This window comes from Gymnoscopelus braueri, assembly GCF_963280865.1.
Source record: "Gymnoscopelus braueri genome assembly, chromosome: 4".
NCBI classification, from domain to species: domain Eukaryota; kingdom Metazoa; phylum Chordata; class Actinopteri; order Myctophiformes; family Myctophidae; genus Gymnoscopelus; species Gymnoscopelus braueri.
This window is the reverse complement of record NC_137605.1, coordinates 7,822,530-7,844,283: the sequence shown is the minus strand read 5'-3', so window position 1 is coordinate 7,844,283 and position 21,754 is coordinate 7,822,530. Positions and strand designations below refer to the sequence as shown.

The 21,754-nt window shown below is 40.0% G+C and overlaps 1 protein-coding gene across 2 annotated transcripts in view; it reads right to left on the bottom strand.

The window, feature by feature from the left end:
* The window catches only part of LOC308083379 (transient receptor potential cation channel subfamily M member 4-like), a 69,956-nt gene that overhangs the window by 23,843 nt on the left and 24,359 nt on the right, over positions 1–21,754 (bottom strand). For both annotated transcript variants that reach the window (XM_080425692.1, XM_080425693.1), the window contains exons 2-16: positions 20,754–20,927; positions 19,117–19,178; positions 16,753–16,915; positions 14,846–15,029; positions 14,163–14,332; positions 13,508–13,694; positions 10,018–10,082; positions 8,930–9,121; positions 7,552–7,654; positions 7,019–7,143; positions 4,145–4,420; positions 3,711–3,809; positions 2,963–3,088; positions 2,643–2,775; positions 2,303–2,445 (exon numbers count right to left, since the gene is read on the bottom strand). In XM_080425692.1, the coding sequence (XP_080281818.1) occupies positions 2,303–2,445; positions 2,643–2,775; positions 2,963–3,088; positions 3,711–3,809; positions 4,145–4,420; positions 7,019–7,143; positions 7,552–7,654; positions 8,930–9,121; positions 10,018–10,082; positions 13,508–13,694; positions 14,163–14,332; positions 14,846–15,029; positions 16,753–16,915; positions 19,117–19,178; positions 20,754–20,855 (2,130 nt within the window). In that variant the 5' untranslated portion in view covers positions 20,856–20,927. The remainder of the gene's footprint in view (positions 1–2,302; positions 2,446–2,642; positions 2,776–2,962; positions 3,089–3,710; positions 3,810–4,144; positions 4,421–7,018; positions 7,144–7,551; positions 7,655–8,929; positions 9,122–10,017; positions 10,083–13,507; positions 13,695–14,162; positions 14,333–14,845; positions 15,030–16,752; positions 16,916–19,116; positions 19,179–20,753; positions 20,928–21,754) is intronic.

Below are 21,754 nucleotides of genomic sequence, written 5' to 3'. Positions count from 1 at the left end.
GCATCATTTTAACATCCGTGGCCATAGGGTAAGCAATTTATATTTAAAATCTGAACGTTTCTATAGATGTACGGACCGTAAATGGAGAAAGTGCAAACACCAGGTTGAAGTTGATCCATGACTGTAACGGGAGTTTATGTACCGCAGGGTAAGACTACAGTAGCAGTTAATAAATAGACGAACAAATGAATAAATATACTTTAACGTGCGGAATCCGAAACAGGCAGCGATGTGATTCTGAATTTTGTTATGATTACGGTGATTAGTGACACCTGGGCGAGTGAGCAGAGAAATGCAGACGATGCCTTGCATTGCACAGAGGTGCAATGTGCAGTGTAAGCACAGTGTAAGTTAATGTCAGTCAGCGCCGTCAGCGCCATCTTCATAATAGATAAATACACATTCAGAACAGAATAATAATATTAAAAATATTTTTAAAAAATAAATAAAAAAAAGTTTTTTTTTCTTTTTTTTTTCCCTCGGGTTTTTTTCGGGTTTTGGGCCTAACATGATGGAAATAGTCGGGTTCGGGCCGAGCCTCGGGCCGGCCCAGTCGGGCCCAGTTAGGGCCGAGCCTTAATTTTCAGGCCCGTTGAGAACTCACACACACACACACACACACACACACACACACACACACACACACACACACACACACTTGGGGGGCACCCAAGATCAGGGCGTGAGGACGTGTCTGTTTCTAGCTGTTTTCGTGTGTGTGTGTGTGTGTGTGTGTGTGTGTGTGTGTGTGTGTGTGTGTGTGTGTGTGTGAGTGTGGTTCTAATCAGTGCCACTATGCACGCTGCCATGAGGCCACAGAAATATAACCAGACTGATTCACTACGTTCAGCATTTATTTTTTTCACTTCACTTCTCAGTCTGTCAGTCTTCCTTTCAGAACGTCACCTGTTATGCAGGAACTACATTGCTGATCGGATAGTGCTCAACAAATCACAGTAGGAAGTGAAATGACTTGAATTTTACATTGGAAGGCTCTGGTCCCGCCCCGCCCACAGACCAATCAGAACCTTTCACATACAGTATAAAGAGTCCCAGACTGAGAAGTGAAGTGAAAAAACAAACTAGAAAAAGTGCTCCTCGGAGCACAGGTCTCCGTCAGGTCAGGTAGGTTATTGTGGGCCAACAATGTTCGGAATTCGCCAATCAGGATGGAATATAAAAAATGGGACAGATCCATCTTGATCACTTGACTATCGAGATAATGTGTACTGATTTGCATGATGTTTGGACAAGATTTGTAGGAGTAATAAAAAAAATAAACATCGGCCTCCTGGTGGCGCTACAATAGGGCAATGTTAAAAGGGTGGCGTTTGTTCTTCAACGCGAATGTGCGTGCAAAGTTCCACCGCAATCGGACGCTGCGTTCATGATTTGCGGCATTTTGTTCAAAACGGGCTACTCCCGCAAACTTTAGATGTCAATGTTAGCCAATCAGGATGGAATCTGAAAAATCAAACAGAGCCATCTTGATCACATGACTATAGAGATCATGTGTACCGATTTGCGTGAAATTTGGATAAAATGTGAAGGCTTAATCTTAAAAAATGTGTTTTACATAAGTCGGCCTCCTGGTGGCGCTATAAAAGCTAATGTGAAAAACGCAGGGCAGATGTTTTTCCTTGGCCTCTATGGAGTATGCGTGCAAAGTTTCACGCAGATTGGTGCAGTTATAGTTAAAAACGCAAATCTGCCTTTTATAGCGCCACCATGAGGCTGATTTGAACATTTTCAAGTGGCATTTCTTCCTCTGCCAAGTGGGAATGTGCGTGTGAAATTTCACGGAAATAGCAAGCTGCGTTCATGATTTGAGGCATTTAGTTCAAAACGGACCAATCCTGCAAACTTTGGAAGCCAACCTTAGCCAAGCAGGATGGAATATGGAAAATCAGACAGATCTGTGTTGATCACATGACTATAGAGATACTGTGTAGCGATTTGCGTGATGTCCAGCCAACGGTGCGGGAGATTAGCTGTTCACAGACGGACGGACACACACACACACGGACACACACACGGACACACACACGGACGGACGGACAGGGGGTAAAACATACTCTCTCGCCATGCCTTTCGGCCTGGCGGAGACAACAACCGTTGAATGTAGCGATTCAGTCTGGATTCCAGGCTGACAGAAATATGTGCCTCCACTATTTTTACGTTTCATACCTTGAAATATTTCATTTTCATTTTATAATTAAAGTTAAAGTCATTAAAGTGGCTGAAACCTTGACCAAGATTGTCGAGAATACAAGCTGAACCAGCCAGACAGAGATGGACCAACCTCTAATCCATCATGGTCGAAGAAGAGGTGTGATTCAAGAGCTACACCCATCTTGAAGCAGTTTGTGTTCCATACTGGAGACTCTCTCTTGAGCACCTCAAAGGAGTCATTCTCATTGCTCTCGTAACATGAGATCAACATACCTGAGGTTAGGACGGCACACAGGAAAATCATAAGAAAGAAATACGATTTATTTTTTGGAAATAATTAGAATGACAATATATTAATATTTATATATGAAACATATATTTCCATTCCATGTTCCAATGTTTCCAAAGTTGATATAGTCAAGGAGCCACAACCTGAAAACATCAGTTTGATGATTTATTCAAGGTCTCACCATGTGCCCTGTTCTCAAACTTCTGTGCCAGCTCTTTCATGGAAAGTTTGGTGTCCGTCTTACTTTCCAACTTTGACATCTCTCTAAGCATCTTACAGGCACTCAGAGCATTCAGCACTGAGTCCTCTTCTGCCTGGGGGGGGGGAGAGAGAGAGAGAGAGAGAGAGAGAGAGAGAGAGAGAGAGAGAGAGAGAGAGATGGAGAGAGAGAGAGAGAGAGAGAGAGAGAGAGAGAGAGAGAGCTCATTACAGATAATAATTTAAAATAAATCTAAAATCATAATTTAAAATAAATCCTTCTGTGAGCATCAGGTGTTTTACCATCTCCCAGAAGAAGACAGCCCAGTCACTGTGGTTCTGTAGGACAGCCAAGATAAAGAGATGAGTCCAGGGGGATTCACAGGGCTTGTTCCTGTATGAACGTTCTTCTTTCAGAACTATGAAGAACTATGAAGAGGAAATGGGAGATGAGCATTTAAGGCCCAATCTGGGATTGTTTTGAACAGATATATTAGGCTTATAAAAACAGATATAAAAACATGCTATTTGCAAGTATCTAACCCCATCATGAATCAAAATATATGTGTGTTTTACTCCAATGTTTACAAACATTAAACAGAATACAGAAAACACAGCTTACACATAATGTATATGTTATGTATAGTGTTAGTAATTGTATCAAGACCTGAGTTTACATTTATATTACTGATCAGGCCATTTTTTAAACTGAAGAAAGCAGTTATTTAATTAGATAAAACAAACTGTGTAACAGATTATTACAGTAGAGGCTGGCTACTAACTATTAAACTGCTATTAACCCTTAGACCCTATTACCGGAGTCCCCTGGGGTCATTACTAGTATAGGCCCCCCTAATCATTTCCGTCTACACTAAATATATTCACCGAAAATAGCCAATCTACCAGCTCACAACGTGCCACAACACCGCACGTTGAGAGCCTGTAGATCTGCTATTTTCAGCAAGTGTTCAACCCCAGAACAGGGACACTAGGGTTCATGTTTAAAGAGAGGATGAAAGAACATAACAGTATTATGTATTCAGAAGAATACCTCCAGAGCCTTCTGACCAGAGGTGAAGTCTTCTAGACCCAGATCAGTGAAGTTGAAAGGCTTCACATCACCCATTAACTTCTTCAAGACACCTGACACCTGGAGAGACAGAGAAGAGGCAAAGAAGAGGAAATAAGACAACCCTGTCACAAAGGACACATTTCCTTTCAAATCAAGTGGCTTTGTACAATTGCTTTCTTTCTTTTTCCTTCAGAAAATAATATTCATAAAGTATATTATTTCTTCAACAGAATTATCAAGATTATATTATTCACCAATAATTTAAACATTAGCTTTTATATTACAATAAGTAGATTGTGCTGTTAGTTTAATTCCCTCCACTAACCTTACAACATTAAGTAGTGAGTGAATGTCATCTCCTCAGAACCACTGATCAAGGATTATAATATAGATTTGTCTAAACCTAAACCCACCTCAAACAGGCTGATCTCTTCCAGAGAGAGGAAAGGTCTGGGGTCTGGAGAGGAAAGGTCTGGGGTTCCCAGACGCTTCTTCAGACGCTCCAGTAGCAGATTGTAGACCAGTGTGTGTTCAAACGGTGTATCTTTATCCACTCTGCTGTAGAGTTCCTCCAGGAGGCCATAAGTCAGGTATGTCTTGATGTTGAACTTCTTCTCAATGAACAGACGTACAAACTGTGTCTTGTCATTGAGCAGTGCGAACATCATGCAATCCTTCAAAGCTTCATCCTGTTGGACACAGTGGAGGTAAAACAGGGACAGGTTATGTAACTGTTTTGAAGCTGTAGACCAGAAAACAAAAAAGGGAAAATAATATGTAGACAATAATGAGATTTCTGTGTAATTCCTGTGTGTGTGTGTGTGTGTGTGTGTGTGTGTGTGTGTGTGTGTGTGTGTGTGTGTGTGTGTGTGTGCGTGCGTGCGTGCGTGTGTGTGCACGCGCGCGTGTGTGCACACACGACCGATTGACTTCAAACAAAATACATATCGCCGAGGAGAGAGAGAGAGAGAGAGAGAGAGAGAGAGAGAGAGAGAGAGAGAGAGAGAGAGAGAGAGAGAGAGAGAGAGAGAGAGAGAATCAGTAGGATAGAAAGCGGTTGTCCAGAACCACCAATCTGACGTATATACTGTACCCAATTGCCCATAAATAGGCATGGAGATCCAGGTGTCTAACCGTCAATCTGACATTAGGGATTTCCACAATATATGGCATAAAGGTGGCAGACGGTTACAGAGATCTCCATATATCGGCATGAAAGGGACAAAGACAGACAGACAGACAGACAGACAGACAGACAGACAGACAGACAGACAGACAGACAGACGGTTTTGGGATTCCCAACTTGCATCATTTGTGTTGCTGGTCTAGTGTTAATACTGTGTATGATAGGCTGCACTTGAAATCTGGGGATTCAACTGATGCAAAACATAATGAGTGTGCGTGTGCGTGTGCGTGTGCATGTGCGTGTGCGTGTGCGTGTGCGTGTATGTGTGTGTGTGTGTGTGTGTGTGTGTGTGTGTGTGTGTGTGTGTGTGTGTGTGTGTGCGCGCGTGCATGAGTATGAGCATGAGTACAAGGTTCTTTGTAATGTTTGTTAAATGGGTTACAGAATGTAGAACAGAATGTAGTGGGACTATTAGGAAGTCATTTAAAATCTACAGTAGTAATATGTCTGTACCACTAGGTGGCAGTATTCACATACAGTGAATATACCTGTATATGTGTGACAACATTCAGGTATGCAGTGGTGGAAAAGTAGTTTATTTTTACTTAAGTAAAAGTATCAACACTGCAATGTAGAAATACTCTGTTATAAGTAAAAAAAAAATGAGATTTCTGTGTAATTCCTGTGTGTGTGTGTGTGTGTGTGTGTGTGTGTGTGTGTGTGTGTGTGTGTGTGTGTGTGTGTGTGTGTGTGTGTGTGTGTGTGTGTGTGTGTGCGTGCGTGCGTGCGTGCGTGCGTGTGTGTGCACGCGCGCGTGTGTGCACACACGACCGATTGACTTCAAACAAAATACATATCGCCGAGGAGAGAGAGAGAGAGAGAGAGAGAGAGAGAGAGAGAGAGAGAGAGAGAGAGAGAGAGAGAGAGAGAGAGAGAATCAGTAGGATAGAAAGCGGTTGTCCAGAACCACCAATCTGACGTATATACTGTACCCAATTGCCCATAAATAGGCATGGAGATCCAGGTGTCTAACCGTCAATCTGACATTAGGGATTTCCACAATATATGGCATAAAGGTGGCAGACGGTTACAGAGATCTCCATATATCGGCATGAAAGGGACAAAGACAGACAGACAGACAGACAGACAGACAGACAGACAGACAGACAGACAGACAGACAGACGGTTTTGGGATTCCCAACTTGCATCATTTGTGTTGCTGGTCTAGTGTTAATACTGTGTATGATAGGCTGCACTTGAAATCTGGGGATTCAACTGATGCAAAACATAATGAGTGTGCGTGTGCGTGTGCGTGTGCGTGTGCGTGTGCGTGTGCGTGTATGTGTGTGTGTGTGTGTGTGTGTGTGTGTGTGTGTGTGTGTGTGTGTGTGTGTGTGTGTGTGCGCGCGTGCATGAGTATGAGCATGAGTACAAGGTTCTTTGTAATGTTTGTTAAATGGGTTACAGAATGTAGAACAGAATGTAGTGGGACTATTAGGAAGTCATTTAAAATCTACAGTAGTAATATGTCTGTACCACTAGGTGGCAGTATTCACATACAGTGAATATACCTGTATATGTGTGACAACATTCAGGTATGCAGTGGTGGAAAAGTAGTTTATTTTTACTTAAGTAAAAGTATCAACACTGCAATGTAGAAATACTCTGTTATAAGTAAAAAAAAAAAAAATTCTACTTGAGTAAAAGTACAAAAGTAATGCTATCAAAATATACTTAAAGTACCAAAAGTAGAAAGTACTCATTATGCAGAATGTCCCATTTCAAACGTTTTTAAATAAAATGTCTACAAATCTTTTAGCATAGCAGATCTACAAGCTCACAATGTGTCACATCGCAACGCATTGTGAGCTTGTAGATCTGCTGTTTTCAAATGGCCTAAAATGTATATAAGGCTGAAGTGGTTAATGTATGTTTTGTAATAATAATCAAAATCGACAAAGTAACAAAGTTTTCAAATAATTGTAGTGGAATAAAAGTACAATATTTGCCTCTGAGATGTAGTGGAGTAGAAGTAAAAGTACTGAAAATTGGAAATACTCCAGTAAAGTAAAAGTAGCTAATAATTGTACTTAAGTATAGTACTTGAGTAAATGTACTTAGTTACTTTACATCACTGCAGGTATGTTGTGATGTTTCTCACCGTCCAGTTGATGTTGATGTCATCATTGAAGAGCTCACTGCTGGCAAAGTCCACTTTGTTCCATCTCATTGCTAGTCTCAGCTCCTTACCGTAAGGGAAGGTATTACCAGCACGATGCTTACTGGCTGAACACACACACACACACACACACACACACACACACACACACACACACACACACACACACACACACACACACACACACACACACACACACACACACACACACACTGTTAAATCAACATCATAATTAGTGCAGGAAACAAAAGCCTAAAAGTTGACTATACCCTACCCTCGGGGTAGAAAAATGTGACATTGTTTTTTTCATAAGTTTATAAGTTTGACTTATATACTCTTCTATCAGGGGTAGAACTAAAGGTGACATTGTTTGTTTTTTTCCTACCCTGGGGAGAGGTATCTAAAAAACGAAGGCCCTTTTTGAGTGTTTGTTCCTGCACTAAATGTTCTGTAACCCACAGTGTTTTTCACCTCCCAGAAGTAAAGACTATATGAATTATTGTTATATATTGTACCTGGCATCAGGGCTTTGATAATGACTGTACCAAAGTCTTCTGGTCTCTCATCCTTTTCATGGTAGAATGTTATCAGATTTCTGTTCTGGTAGATGCTCTTAACCTGAGGGTCAAGGTCAAAGGTCACAGCATGGGCAAATAAAAAAATGTCTGCAATTACACATCAACTGTAAACAGGAACTTTGTGATATTATGATGGCATTTAGTTTAATAATACATACATACATACATACATACATACATACATACATACATACATACATACATACATACATACATACATACATACATACATACATACATACATAATTTATATCTGCAAAGTAACTAGTAACTAAAACTGACAAATAATTGTAATGGAGTAAAAGTACAATATTTGCCTCTGAGATGTAGTGGAGTAAAAGTAAAAGTATTGAAAATGGGAAATACTCCAGTAAAGTAAAACATCCTCAAAAGTGTACTGAAGTACAGTTCTTGAGTAAATGTACTTAGTTACTTTACTATCTATAAGGGTTCATTTGGTTACCAACTCTCCATTATTTAGCTGGGGACCACCTGGAACCCTCTCAAGGACCACTGGTGGTCCCCGGACCACTTGTTTAGAGGAATAGCAATGAGACGATGAAATGTCATTGTATTATTATGTATATTATAGATTTTTCAATATTAATACCACACTGTGGATTTGTTATAATAAACATAGGCTACATACATACATACATACATACATACATACATACATACATACATACATACATACATACATACATACATACATACATACATACATACATACATACAAACATACATACATACATACTGTATGTTAAATGTATATATCCGCCTTTTGTCATTTATCTTTCCATTCCACAACAATATAGGCATATTTTGGACATAGTTTGAATGGTGATTAATCATGATTAATTATTTTTTAATACATTTTAAGCTGTGATTAATCTGATTAAAATAGTTTGACAGCCCTAGTACACGCACGCACGCACGCACGCACATACGCATCACTGTTTTTGCATTCTATTAAGACCATCCCCCTTCTACTAATCCTCACTAATTTCACGTTTCCAAGTTCTTCAACGTCAAACTTTCCCACAGCATGTGGATCGTTTAAGAGGCCATCAATTTGTTTATCTGCTACCATTCTAATAACATAGTTCTCTTCTTGGTCACTTCCTGCAATTATCTTACTTTTATCTTCATCCTCAATTTCACTGACAACGGAATATTCAGATTCCATTTCAAAATGCCCGCTTCACCCGACAGCCACCAGCCTCCGCTCTCCCCAGTGCATTTCCAAATAACAATCTCCCTGTGATTGGCTACAGGTTCAGCTTCATCACTGTGAACCAATCACTGCTCTTACCTGATCAACAAGTTGCTCTGTCCGGGCTTCAGAAGGGAAGTATTTCCTGATCCGTTCTTTCACTCTATCAACATCAACACCATCAGAGGCAAGTGATTGGTTCTCCAAGATGTCACTCAAGAGGTCAGCCACACCTCCTGAACCTGCCAGCACCAACCAGGGTGCGGAGTTCTCCAGAGACTTATCCACCCTCTGATGAAGATATGAGAGACAGACACACACAGAGAGAGAGAGAGAGAGAGAGAGAGAGAGAGAGAGAGAGAGAGAGAGAGAGAGAGAGAGAGAGAGAGAGAGAGAGAGAGAGAGAGAGAGAGAGACTGTCTGACTGGCTCTTATTTCTTTACATACTAAGGGAATGAACTCATTCTCATGCTATTCATCAAAAATGTGGAATGCCCTACCAAAAGGAGTAAAGGAGTGTAAAACCCTACTCACTTTCAAAACTGCCCTAAAGATACACCTTCAGGAGGCTGCAATTCGAAAATGGCCCCTGTCTAAGTCTTAACCTACCCCCCCTACCCCCCCCCCCCCCCTCCTTCATTTTCCTCTTTTGTATATATATATATTTTTTTCTCTCTTCATACCAGTAACCTGAAAGCTGATTGTATGACATTCTGTATAGTAGTGTGTATATCTGTCTGCCTCTTATATGACATCATGATTTGTGTGCATGGGGTTCTCATCTTAAACAAGCTTAGTGCTTAATGAGAGTTCCAGTTTAGTAGACCTTGTATTGTGAATTTGTACTTCCATGTACTGTTATGTACTGTCATGTACTATTCTCATGTCTTACTAAATAAACTACATCAATCAATCAATCAATCAAACATACTTCCGATGTATAAATAAATTAGATATATTTTCTGGATATAAAAGCACTGGCCCTTGTAATTTTTATAATTGGTTTATCTGTTGTCAGTTTTATACGTAAATAGAATAGGACACAGAAAAGCTGGAGCTGTTAGCAAAATACCTTTAGCTATGATGATAATAATTAAGCAGGTATAATAAAAAGTAATGCTCCAGGCACATACATATGTAAATGATATTGGATGACTGAATATTGTATTAAGAAGCAGTGATTGTACCTCCAGCATGGTTGTCTCTCCTGATATGAGCATGTTGAGGACAGAAATGTTAATGCTGCTGCTGTCTGTAAGAAAAATATGAATTTTATTCAATCATAACTTAACATTGCCCTATTATAGCACCACCAGGAGGCCGATTTTTGCAACACTTTTCTTTTTAATATTACTCATACAAATTTTGTCCAAACATCATGCAAATCAGTACACATTATCTCTAGAGTCAAGTGAACAAGACGGTTCCGTCCGCTTTTTTATATTCCATCCTGATTGTCGAATTCCAAACATTGCTGGCCCACAATAAATAACCTTCCTGACCTGGCGGAGACCTGTGCTCCGAGGAGCACTTTTTCTAGTCTTTTATTGTTTCTCCTCTTAAAGGGATAGTTCACCCCAAAAATGTATTTTTTCTATTGATTAGTCACCCCATGGACACTTGAATTAATGGATATTGTTTTGTTTTTGTTGGATTCCTAAGCCAATAATTTGATGACCAGCAGAACGGTAGGCAGCGGTTCCGGTAGGAGACGCAAAGGAGACTCTTTGTGTCTCCTACCGGAACCACTGCCAGTCATCAAATTATTGGCTCAGGAATGTGAAAAAAAACAATGAAATATCCATTAATTCATGGGGTGGCTAATCAATAGGAAAAAAAAGTCATTTTGGGGGTGAACTATCCCTTTAGTAAAGTTAGTTGCTTCCTTTGGGTACTTAGAAAAGCTGAGCTATTATTAAGGGGCCGAGGCCTTTAGGCTCGGGACCTTATTGCATCTCTACACTTTCACTATTATTATTATTAAGGGGCCGAGGCCGTAGGCTCGGAACCTTATTGCATCTGTACACTTTCACTATTATTAAGGGGCCGAGGCCGTAGGCTCGGAACCTTAGTAAAACTGTAGGCTTTCACTATTATTATTATTCTTAACCGTGCATGCTAGCCACAATCCCTCAGCACTCTGCTAAGCTGTTCAGAAAGCTCATTTGTTAATTGCATGGCCTGCTTTTTCTCAAATTCTCAAATTCATTTTCTTATTAATAATAATAATATTATTATTATTAATAATTATTGTGATATTGTTGCACATTGCTTTTTGCCGTCATTCCTTGGCCCTGTTTATCGCTGCTTGCAGCTATATTTATTATTATTATTCATATTATTATTATATTTCTGTCACTTTTATTAGATTTTGCAGGTGTACATTTGACCCCAATCGTTAATCTGGCATCAAGAAGAAGTGTACAGTACAACCTAGTTCTCACTTGAAACATCAAATATTATCTTCACTTTGTGGAGACATTAGTTTCCACTTGGGCCTGAAGGCCTCCTGTCCCGTTCTGTCACTTCTGTGATCCTGTAAAATTATTTATATTTATTTTTTCAATCGCTAGTTTGAAAACATAAAGTCTTCATTTACACAGCATGATACAGGTTTTTATAAATTATGGTTCCATTGATTTAAAAACGTGATTGTAAAGCAGGGTAGGTTTCAGGACTTGTGATTCTATTGAGTGAAAAACACCCTTTGATTATTACGTAATTATTATTAAATAATTAAATAATCCATCTATGCCTTTTTTGATTTATCAAATTTTGACATTTTGGATTAATTACATTTTGATTAATCAAAAACGTCATAGATGGAATAATCACTAAGAAAACAATAAATAGCTGTTGCATACTTGTAGCAGTTCAACATAAAATCAACCACAGTTAAGCTGTTAAGTTGCTGCTGTTTTACTACTTTTAAGTCACCTTTTGACCTGCTCATGGCCAATAATACCATGATTAATTTAATTCCAGTAACAAACAAATCCTTTATTGTCTCCGCCAGGCCGAAAGGCATGGCGAGAGAGTATGTTTTCGCCCCTGTCCGTCCGTCCGTCCGTGTGTCCGTCCGTCCGTCCGTGTGTCCTGTCTGTTTGTTACCACCAAATCTCCGGCACCGTTGGCCCGGTCGCTCCGAAACTGTGCACACACACTCCCTGGATGCCAATTCAGAACCTCTGCCTCAAATTTTTCACATGGGTCCGTTATAGCGCCACCTGGAGGCCAATTTGTTCAAAACCCATTTTTTTACATTACTCCTACAGATTTTATCCAAACGTCATGCAAATCGGTACACAGTATCTCTATAGTCATGTGATCAACACGGATCTGTCCCATTCCCCATATTCCATCCTCATTGGCTAAGGTTGCCTTCCAAAATTTGCAGGATTGGTCCGTTTTGAACAAAATGCCTCAAATCATGAACGCAGCTTGTGATTTCCGTGAAATTTCACAAACACATTCCCACTAGGCCGAGGAAGAAATGCCACCTGCCATTTTTCACATCAGCCTCATGGTGGCGCTATAAAAGGCTGATTTGTGTTTTTAACTATAACTGCACCGATCTGCGTGAAACTTTTCACGCACACTCCCTAGAGGCCAAGGAAAAACATCCGCCCTGCATTTTTCACATTTGCCTTTTATAGCGCCACCAAGAGGCCGACTTATGTAAAACACATTTTTGGATATTAAGCCTTCACATTTTATCCAAATTTCACACAAATCGGTACACATGATCTCTATAGTCATGTGATCAAGATGGAACTGTTTGATTTTTCATATTTCATCCTGATTGGCTAACAATGACATCTAAAGTTTTGAACAAAATGCCACAAATCATGAACGCAGCGTCCGATTGAGGTGACATTTTACAAGCACATTCGCACTAAGTTGAAGAACAAATGCCACCCTTTAACACATTCCATGCCAGAGTTTAATCTCATAATGTACTCACCAGTGCCAGCGTTTTATTGTTGTTTTTTTGTTTTTTTCATGTCGCCACAGACCTCGCTAAATAAGTTAAAAGTGCGCGTTCATTTGGTTCTAAACACACAGCGGATCCGTGAGAAACGGCCAGCGAAAACAGTTTCCAAATGCGAGCCGCCATCTTGAAGCTACAGCCGATCAACGGTAAACAGTGATCAGCGAGGAGAAAAACAACAACCGAGAAAATCGAGTTTTAAACAGGATCCCAGACAGGAAGCGGATACGATCGAAAAAACCGGAACCCGAATAATTCTGTTTCCGACCGGAAACCGGAAACGGAAATGGATCAAAAAAATTCGGAAAGTGCACCTGGGGCAAAATCAATGGGAATCGGCGGTTCGCGTAGATCTACGCGACTGGCACGCTGCGGCTTTAAATAGGTTCGCGTAGATCTACGCGATTGGCATTCAATGTGTTAACATTGCCCTATTATAGCGCCACCAGGAGGCCGATTTTTTCAAAACTTTTCTTTGTTGTATTACTCCTACAAATGTTGTCCAATCATCATGCAAATCGGTACCCATTATCTCTATAGTCAAGTGATCAAGATGGTTCTGTCCGATTTCTCATATTCCATCCTGATTGGCAAATTCCGAACATTGTTGGCCCACAATAACCTACCTGACCTGGCGGAGACCTGTGCTCCGAGGAGCACTTTTTCTAGTGTTCATCATATCTTACCCCTGATGTATTGTGTAGAGAAGTGTTCCTCTAACTTGACCCTGAAGTTCTTCTCTCCTCCTTTGTGACCTTCACTCCCATCATCCACCAGCAGGAAGGCAAAGTGGTTCTTCTCAAGGCAACAGGAGTCACTGGTTGTTTTCTCAACAGAGTACTGAGCATGGTTACGGCAGTCATAGGCTTTGCCCTGAGATGGAATAAAACAGGAATTACATCTCACTTTCCTTGTGCATCTGGTGAGTCTAAGATGGGGGGGGAATCACAAGTCAAGGCTGAATTGACTCAATATGGATCCAAGACAGGAAGCTAAGAGTATATTTAATTCATAAAGGGTCCATATTTACCAAACTATATTCTAGTTCACGTTGTATGTATTAGTATTAAAGAGTGGCAGTAACATAATGAACAGGACATTTAATACCAGTACATAGAGTACAGTATGGTACAGTACAGTTAAGAATGTGATGTAAATATTGGAGTTTGCAAGAATGGTACTTTTATGAAGATTATTAATTAGGTGGAGGAAAACACTATTTGTAAACAGTGTGTGTGTGTGTGTGTGTGTGTGTGTGTGTGTGTGTGTGTGTGTGTGTGTGTGTGTGTGTGTGTGTGTGTGTGTGTGTGTGTGTGTGTGTGTGTGTGTGTGTGTCAGTACCTGAGAGACGACCAACTGATGTCTGTTGTGCACAAGGCCCCAGGGAGTGATGCCAAACGCATGGACCCTGAAGTTGTCACTGTCCCTGCACGCCTCTCCTACACATCTCCCTATGCCGTCATCAAAGCCTTCTGTCAATATCCAGCTCTCTCCTCCTGGAGTCTCTCCTCCTGGAGAGAGAGAGAGAGAGAGAGAGAGAGAGAGAGAGAGAGAGAGAGAGAGAGAGAGAGAGAGAGAAATACACACAGAGAGAGAGAAAGTTGATAGTTATAAATGTCATGATGATCTCAGTTCAAATGTTGGATTTTATATCCAAGTAGTTGAAACAGAACTTTAACAGACGTGGAACGAGGATGAATTCTGTATCAATCATTAAATTATCAACATTCATTTTGGGTGTCAGCTGGCCTAGCAGTCCAGGCGCATACTATATGTCTGCTAATCCAGTCTTACAGCGTGTTGCGGGTTCGACTCCCGTTCCCGACGACCGTTGCTGTGTGTCACTCCCCATTTCCTGTCAGCCTCTGTCTGGTCAGCATCATGCATGATGCCATCAGACCATAAAGTATAGCTCTATATTGTGATAGTAATCATTGCTATAGTGTTTGTTCAGACACACGCACGCACGCACGCACACGCACACACACACACACACACACACACACACACACACACACACACACCTTTGACCAGTCCCTGTCTGATGACCTTCTGAACCCAGGGCTTGACCTCTGCACTGCCTTCTCCTCCCACCACAGACACCACCATGTCAGGTGTCCTCCAATACCACCCATCATCTTGGCCTTTGTCTCTTGTCATCAGGTCGTAGACAACGGAGGGTTTAGTGTCTGATGACAGACGCAGGAACTAGGTGATCAAAGAGACAAATCAGAAGATGACAGTGATGTTGATCAACCTAAATACACTCTCATCTTTCATATCAAGAGGGCCGGGGTTTACACACTAATTTATACCCTTAATGTCTATTCTAAAGTTGAAGTTGTGTGGCTGTGGGTACAGCTGTCTGTCTGTCTGTCTGTCTGTCTGTCTGTCTGTCTGTCTGCAAACCAAGTGCGTGCCGTGCGTGCGTGCGTTCGTGTGTGTGTGTGTGTGTGTGTGTGTGTGTGTGTGTGCGTGCGTGCGTGCGTGCGTGCGTGCGTGCGTGCGTGCGTGCGTGCGTGCGTGCGTGCGTGCGTGCGTGCGTGCGTGCGTGCGTGCGTGCGTGCGTGCGTGCGTGCGTGCGTGCGTGCGTGCGTGCGTGCGTGCGTGCGTTAATGATGTATTTGGTTGATTCAATGACATCATCCTCAGGACCTTAAAGCACTACAAATAAACTTCTGATCAAACTAAATCATTTTACTTGCATGCAGGATGTAACTTTAATGTTGAGTCTCTTAACTGAATAATGTTAAATAGATGATGTAAGACAGAGTATCATGAACCACAGAGAACAACTAGAAAAAGTGATCCTCGGAGCACAGGTCTCCGCCAGGTCAGGTAGGTTATTGTGGCGTCCTGGTGGCGCTATAATAGGCCAATGTGGAAAGGGTGCCATTTCTTCTTAGGCCTTGCTCTGTAGTCGGACACTGCATTCAATATTTTTGTTTTGCTAAATTAGACCTGCTGGTGGCGCTATAACAGGCCAATTTTAAAAGAGTGGCATTTGCTCCTCAACATAGTGTGAATGTGCGCGCAAAGTTTGACCGCAATCGGATGCTGCGTTCATGATTTGCGGCATTTTCTTCAAAACAAGCCACTACTGCAAACTTTAGATGTCAATCTTAGCCAATCAGGATGGAATATGAAAGATCAAACACATCCGTCTTGATCACATGACTATAGAGATCATGTGTACTGATTTGCGTGAAATTTGGATAAAATCGGAAGGAGTAATATAAAAAATGTGTTTTACATAAGTCTGGTGGCGCTATAAAAGGCAGATGTGAAAAATGCAGGACAAGGGTTTTTCCTTGACCTCTAGGGAGTGCGCTTACAAAGTTTTACACAGATCGGTGCAGTTATAGGTAAAAACACGAATCGGCCTGTTATAGCGCCACCATGAGGCTGATTTGAAAATTTGTGTGTCATTTCTTCCTCTGCATAGTGGAAATATGCGAGCAAAATTGCAAGGAAATTGCATGCTGTGTTCGTGATTTGAGGCATTTTGTTCAAAACGGAGCACTCCTGCAAACTTTGGAAGCCATTTATAGCCAATCAGGATGGAATATGAAGAGTCTGAAAGACTTTTTTCGTTTAATGACTACATGTATAGAGATACTGTGTACCGATTTACGGGCTATTTGGACGAAATCTGTAGGAGTACTGTAAAAAAAATATGTTTTGCACAAATCGGCCTCCTGGTGGCGCTATAAAAGGCCCATGTGAAAATTTTGGGGCAGAGGTTCTGCTGTGGCATCCAGGGAGTGTGTGTGCACAGTTTCATTGCGAGCAAGCCAACGGTGCCGGAGATTAGCTGTCCACAGACAGAATGACGGACACACGGACGGACGGACAGGGGGCAAAACATACTCTCTCGCCGTGCCTTTCGGCCTGGCGGAGACAATGATCACATTGTCAGTCAGACACTTACATATTTGGACCTTATCCATGTCTTTCCCTCAAACTCCAACCCTCCAAAAGCATCAGTGGGCAATTCAGAGGAGTGCTCTGCACTGGTCCACTCAGTGTCCACAGCTGTGTTGATGTGTCTTGGATGTTTGTCTTTGGGACGTCCACACTGACATTTGCCATCACTGATGACACAACATGACAATACATCAATACACCACTGCTTCTCAAAGTGGGGCTTTGGGGACCCCCAGGGGTCCTTGGGGGGGATCCAGGAGGTCCCCGGCAAAATGAGGAACAATTTAAACACTTAAACCCTATTTATTTTCAGCTATTTTTGTGGTTGCCCTCATTTGCAGTGTCTATAAACAATTTATACACACTTTTCATTGACTCTTGGGGAAAACTAACTGTTGGGGGTTTCACATGTTGTACTGTATGTATATTGTGTTATTGAGACGATGATTAAGGCAATGTTCCCAATAATAATGCTTTTATCTTCCTTTGGAATACTCAGTACAGTGTTTACATGATGACCAAACTGAAGTTAACTTGAGTTTTGATTACAACCAATTTATTAATTGTTTTGAAGTAATGAACAGGTTAGGAATGAACGATTAAATTAACATTACTCATGAATGGATATTGATACGGTATAATATAAGTATATGCTTTTTATTGCCTTGATTAGGACGAAACAGCATATGAACAGATAACTGATATAGATGGCATACAGTAGGTCATGTTAACCATGGATTCTGTCAGTTCTGGACTGGGTTGTAGACACGATTATGTATTGATTAACCTCGCGTCACCAGTCTTTCAACCTCGGAGGAAAGCCTGGTATGCGTTATTAAAGGCCCATATGAGCCGGTCTAGGCCACGCCTACTGAAAATAAATAAATAATAATAATTCTCTTTCCGGATTCTGCCCATCCGGTTTTGCGGTGCCGCTTTGTTTTGGTTCCCCAATCCCTATTTAAATGGGATAGAATTTCCCCGTGGGATAATACAGACGCTAAATAGTCTCCGGATAGTGCATTCTCATTTATATTTAAAAAATAAGCTAAACTATGCCGCATCAAGGATTTTATTAGGACGGACCTATTTTGGGGTGACGTCTTTCCGGATCTGCCCATCCGGCCACCTGATGATGCGGATGACGCGCCTGGTGACGTAGAGTTACTTCCGCTCCCGACCGGATCATAGACACGAAAAGATATGCTGCCCAGGCTATGTATTGAATATAAAATGCTATTGCCAATGGAGTCTGGTGCTCATCATGACATTGCAACAGTGGATATGAAGTCTCACACAGAGATTCAGCAGATCGTCCTGATCTGGAGTTGAAGGTGAACAGGTTTGCTAGGAGTCATTACACTCGGTTCCATTTAATACTGACTCGGTTCAACGTTTGCCTTCAAATACATAAAGCTGTTGTATTTGTATATTAGCACAAAAACAATCTGAGAACCCATCGGCAAAATGTTTTAATTTGCCTTTAGAGGAACCGCCCAATAGAATTTAGGGTGTGGTCGTCACATGTTCCTTTATCAGATGAGTGTATGAATGTTGCCATTTCTCTTGCATTGTTAATAACAACCGTTACAAACACACGTCTGCTTTGTTAAAATAAGCATCCATCAGACTGGCTCCCGGCTGCTACAGGACGTGACGGACATCACATACCGGAGTGGAACTAGGGGGCATGGGCAGGAAATTTGTACATTTATACTAGTGTATTTTCTGTTTTCACTCTACATTAAATATCTTTGCTGAAAATTGTACAAGCTCACGTGTCCCGGCATGTTGTGCGCTTGTAGATCTGCTATTTTCTGTGAAGGTTTTCCCCAGAATATGGATCCTGGGTTTTAAGTGGTTAATGTCAGTGGTGGAAAAAGTACTCAAATTCTTTACTTAAGTAAAAGTATCAATACTGCAATGTAGAAATACTCGGTTGCAAGTAAATGTCCGGAATTCAAAATTGACTTGAGTAAAAGTACAAAAGTAATGATATCAAAAAGTTAAAGTACTCATTATGCAGAATGTCCCATTTCACAAGTTTTCAAATGTATAAACATATTTAGAAAATAGATCGGCTATTTTCAAATGGCCGAAATGTATATAGGGCTGAAGTGGTTAATATATGTTTTGTAATAATAATAAAATTCTACAAAGTAACTAGTAACTAAAGTTTTCAAATAATTGTAGTGGAGTAAAATGCCTCTTAGATGTAGTGGAGTAGAAGTAAAAGTATTGAAAATTGGAAATACTCAAGTAAAGTACAAATTACCTCAAAATGTTACTTAAGTACAGTACTTGAGTACATGTACTTAGTTACTTTCCACCACTGGTTAATGTTTATCAATAAGGGAGGTTTGTTTACCTGGAAGAATCTTCTATAAAGGTGTTGCACTCTCTTTTCTTGAAGTCTGCTGGTTTCCAGCTCTGAAAACAGACACAGATTATGGGACAATGCATATAGGCAGTGGTGGACAAAGTAATCCTAAAGTACAAATATTTCTATATATATATTCTTCTTAATATCACTGCATTGCTGTATCATATATATTATATAAATTAGAACATTTCCACTCAAAATAAAATGAATAAATCAATATATTTTAAGACAGTGAATATAACAGATGTACAAGCTCACAATGTGTTGCGATGCGATGCATTGTGAGCTTGTGGATCAGCTATTTTCGAACTATTACTTCTAGAGTTAAAAGTACAATATTTATATTTAAATATAGTGGAGTTAAAAGTACAATATTTATATTTAAATGTAGTGGAGTTAAAAGTACAATATTTATATTTAAATGTAGTGGAGTCGTAAGTACAATATTTATATTTAAATGTACTGCAGTTAAAAGTACAATATTTATATTTAAATGTACTGCAGTTAAATATAAATGTAACTGCAATATTTATATTGAAATGTTGTGTAGTTAAAAGTACAATATTTATATTTAAATGTAGTGGAGTTAAAAGTACAATATTTATAATTGAAATGTAGTGGGTGTGAAAGGTACCATATTTATATTTAAATGTAGTGGAGTTAAAGGTAAAATATTTATATTTAATAAATGTAGTGGAGTTAAAAGTACAATATTTATATTTAAATGTCGTCACCTTGCTAAACTAATGGCCCAAGTCATTTTTTGAGAAAAATTATATTTTTGCCTAAGTCAGCTCCTCATGACACTGGCCACCTCTAGTAAAATCGCCCATCTCCTAATTGAAAAGGATCATGCTGTTCCCTCCCCTTTTAGTATAATGGCCCGACTCCCTAGTGTGACTTAGTCACATGGTTTTGTGACAGGCCAAAGTATTGACTGATTTAGGATTCAGACAGTGTTATTTTTATTTTAATAGTCATAATTTTTTATAAACATTTTGGGTGAAATGATTAAGAAATATCATATAGTTTTGTTTTGGATCAGTTTTTTATTTTTCCTGAAAAACTTAAAAAAATTACATAGGCCATTAGTTTAGCAAGGTGACGATGTGGAGTTTAAAGTACAATATTTATATTTAAATATAGTGGGGTTAAAAGTACAATATTTATATTTAAATGTGGAGTTTAAAGTACAATATTTATATTTAAATATAGTGGAGTTAAAGGTACAATATTTATATTTAAATATAGTGGAGTTAAAAGTACAATATTCATATTTAAATGTGGAGTTAAAAGTACAATATTTATATTTAAATGCAGTGGAGTTAAAAGTACAATATTTATATTTAAATGTAGTGGAGTTAAAAGTACAATATTTATATTTAAATGTAGTGGAGTTAAAAGTACAATATTTATATTTAAATGCAGTGGAGTTAAAAGTACAATATTTATATTTAAATGTAGTGGAGTTAAAAGTACAATATTTATATTTAAATGTAGTGGAGTTAAAAGTACAATATTTATAATTGAAATGTAGTGAAAGTCATCAGCTTGCAAAGAAAACAAACGCTCCAAAATTGTACTTAGTTACTCTCTTTGTTTTAAATATTGGTGCTTCCTACCTCCTCATTGTGGCTCTGCCCCTCCTCTCTGGTGCTTCCAGCCTCTGGTAGAAGTGGGTTCATCTCTACACGAACTGCACTCCCCTCTGATTCGGCACTCATGTTGGTTTCTTCTGTGTGGATTCAAGGAAGTTTAAAATGTCCACCAAGCCCCTCGCTCCTTCTCTCTCCCTCCTAGGTTGACAGAGATCATGTTTTATTGGTTTAACATGGTCTAAACCATGAGGGGAACAGCAGCTATGTGAAGCTCTCTTTAAAATGGACACATGTTGATATGGAGCACATCGTTGATGTCAGGCAGAAACCAGCTCTTCATTTTTCAACCTATTTTGTTTCTTAATAAATCAGTGCTATGGACAAAACAACTATCTCCACAAGTTGGAGTTAGGTGGTTTGAACCACAGTTTGAGGATCCAAATGAAGTTAGGAGGTTTAGTTGGAAGTACTTTTTAATACTTTTCATTGGTTCGATAATATAGCTGATTTCTGCCCAATAGCGACGATATTCTACTTTTCCCTAAGACAACCACTGCTTAACTTTATTGGTAACACATATCTACACACACGCACGCACGCCTGCCCGCCCGCCCGCCCGCCCGTACGCCCGCCCGCATGCACACACACACACACACACACACACACACACACACACACACACACAAAATACAGTTTTTGGTGTTTTTATTACCCTCCAAAGTCACCAAAGACCCATGCAGGAATGTACAGTGAGGCCCCGCCCCCGGGCATAAATAAGGGTTATTATATACAGGCTGTAAGGTATTGAGTACTTTTCGGTTGTCTGTTTCTTTTTTCCACACTTCTGCTCTCACACTAGCCGTGTTTCTGGCTTCCCCCTCCACTCACCTCTTTGTTACATCTTGTATGGGTGTATAGGAGTAAAAGTATTTAGTTCTGATTCCTCAGTCATTTCTATTTTCCTTTTTATAGGTGTTTCTGCAGGCTGTGTATAACGTAATGGTTCTACAAGCAAGCACATCAGT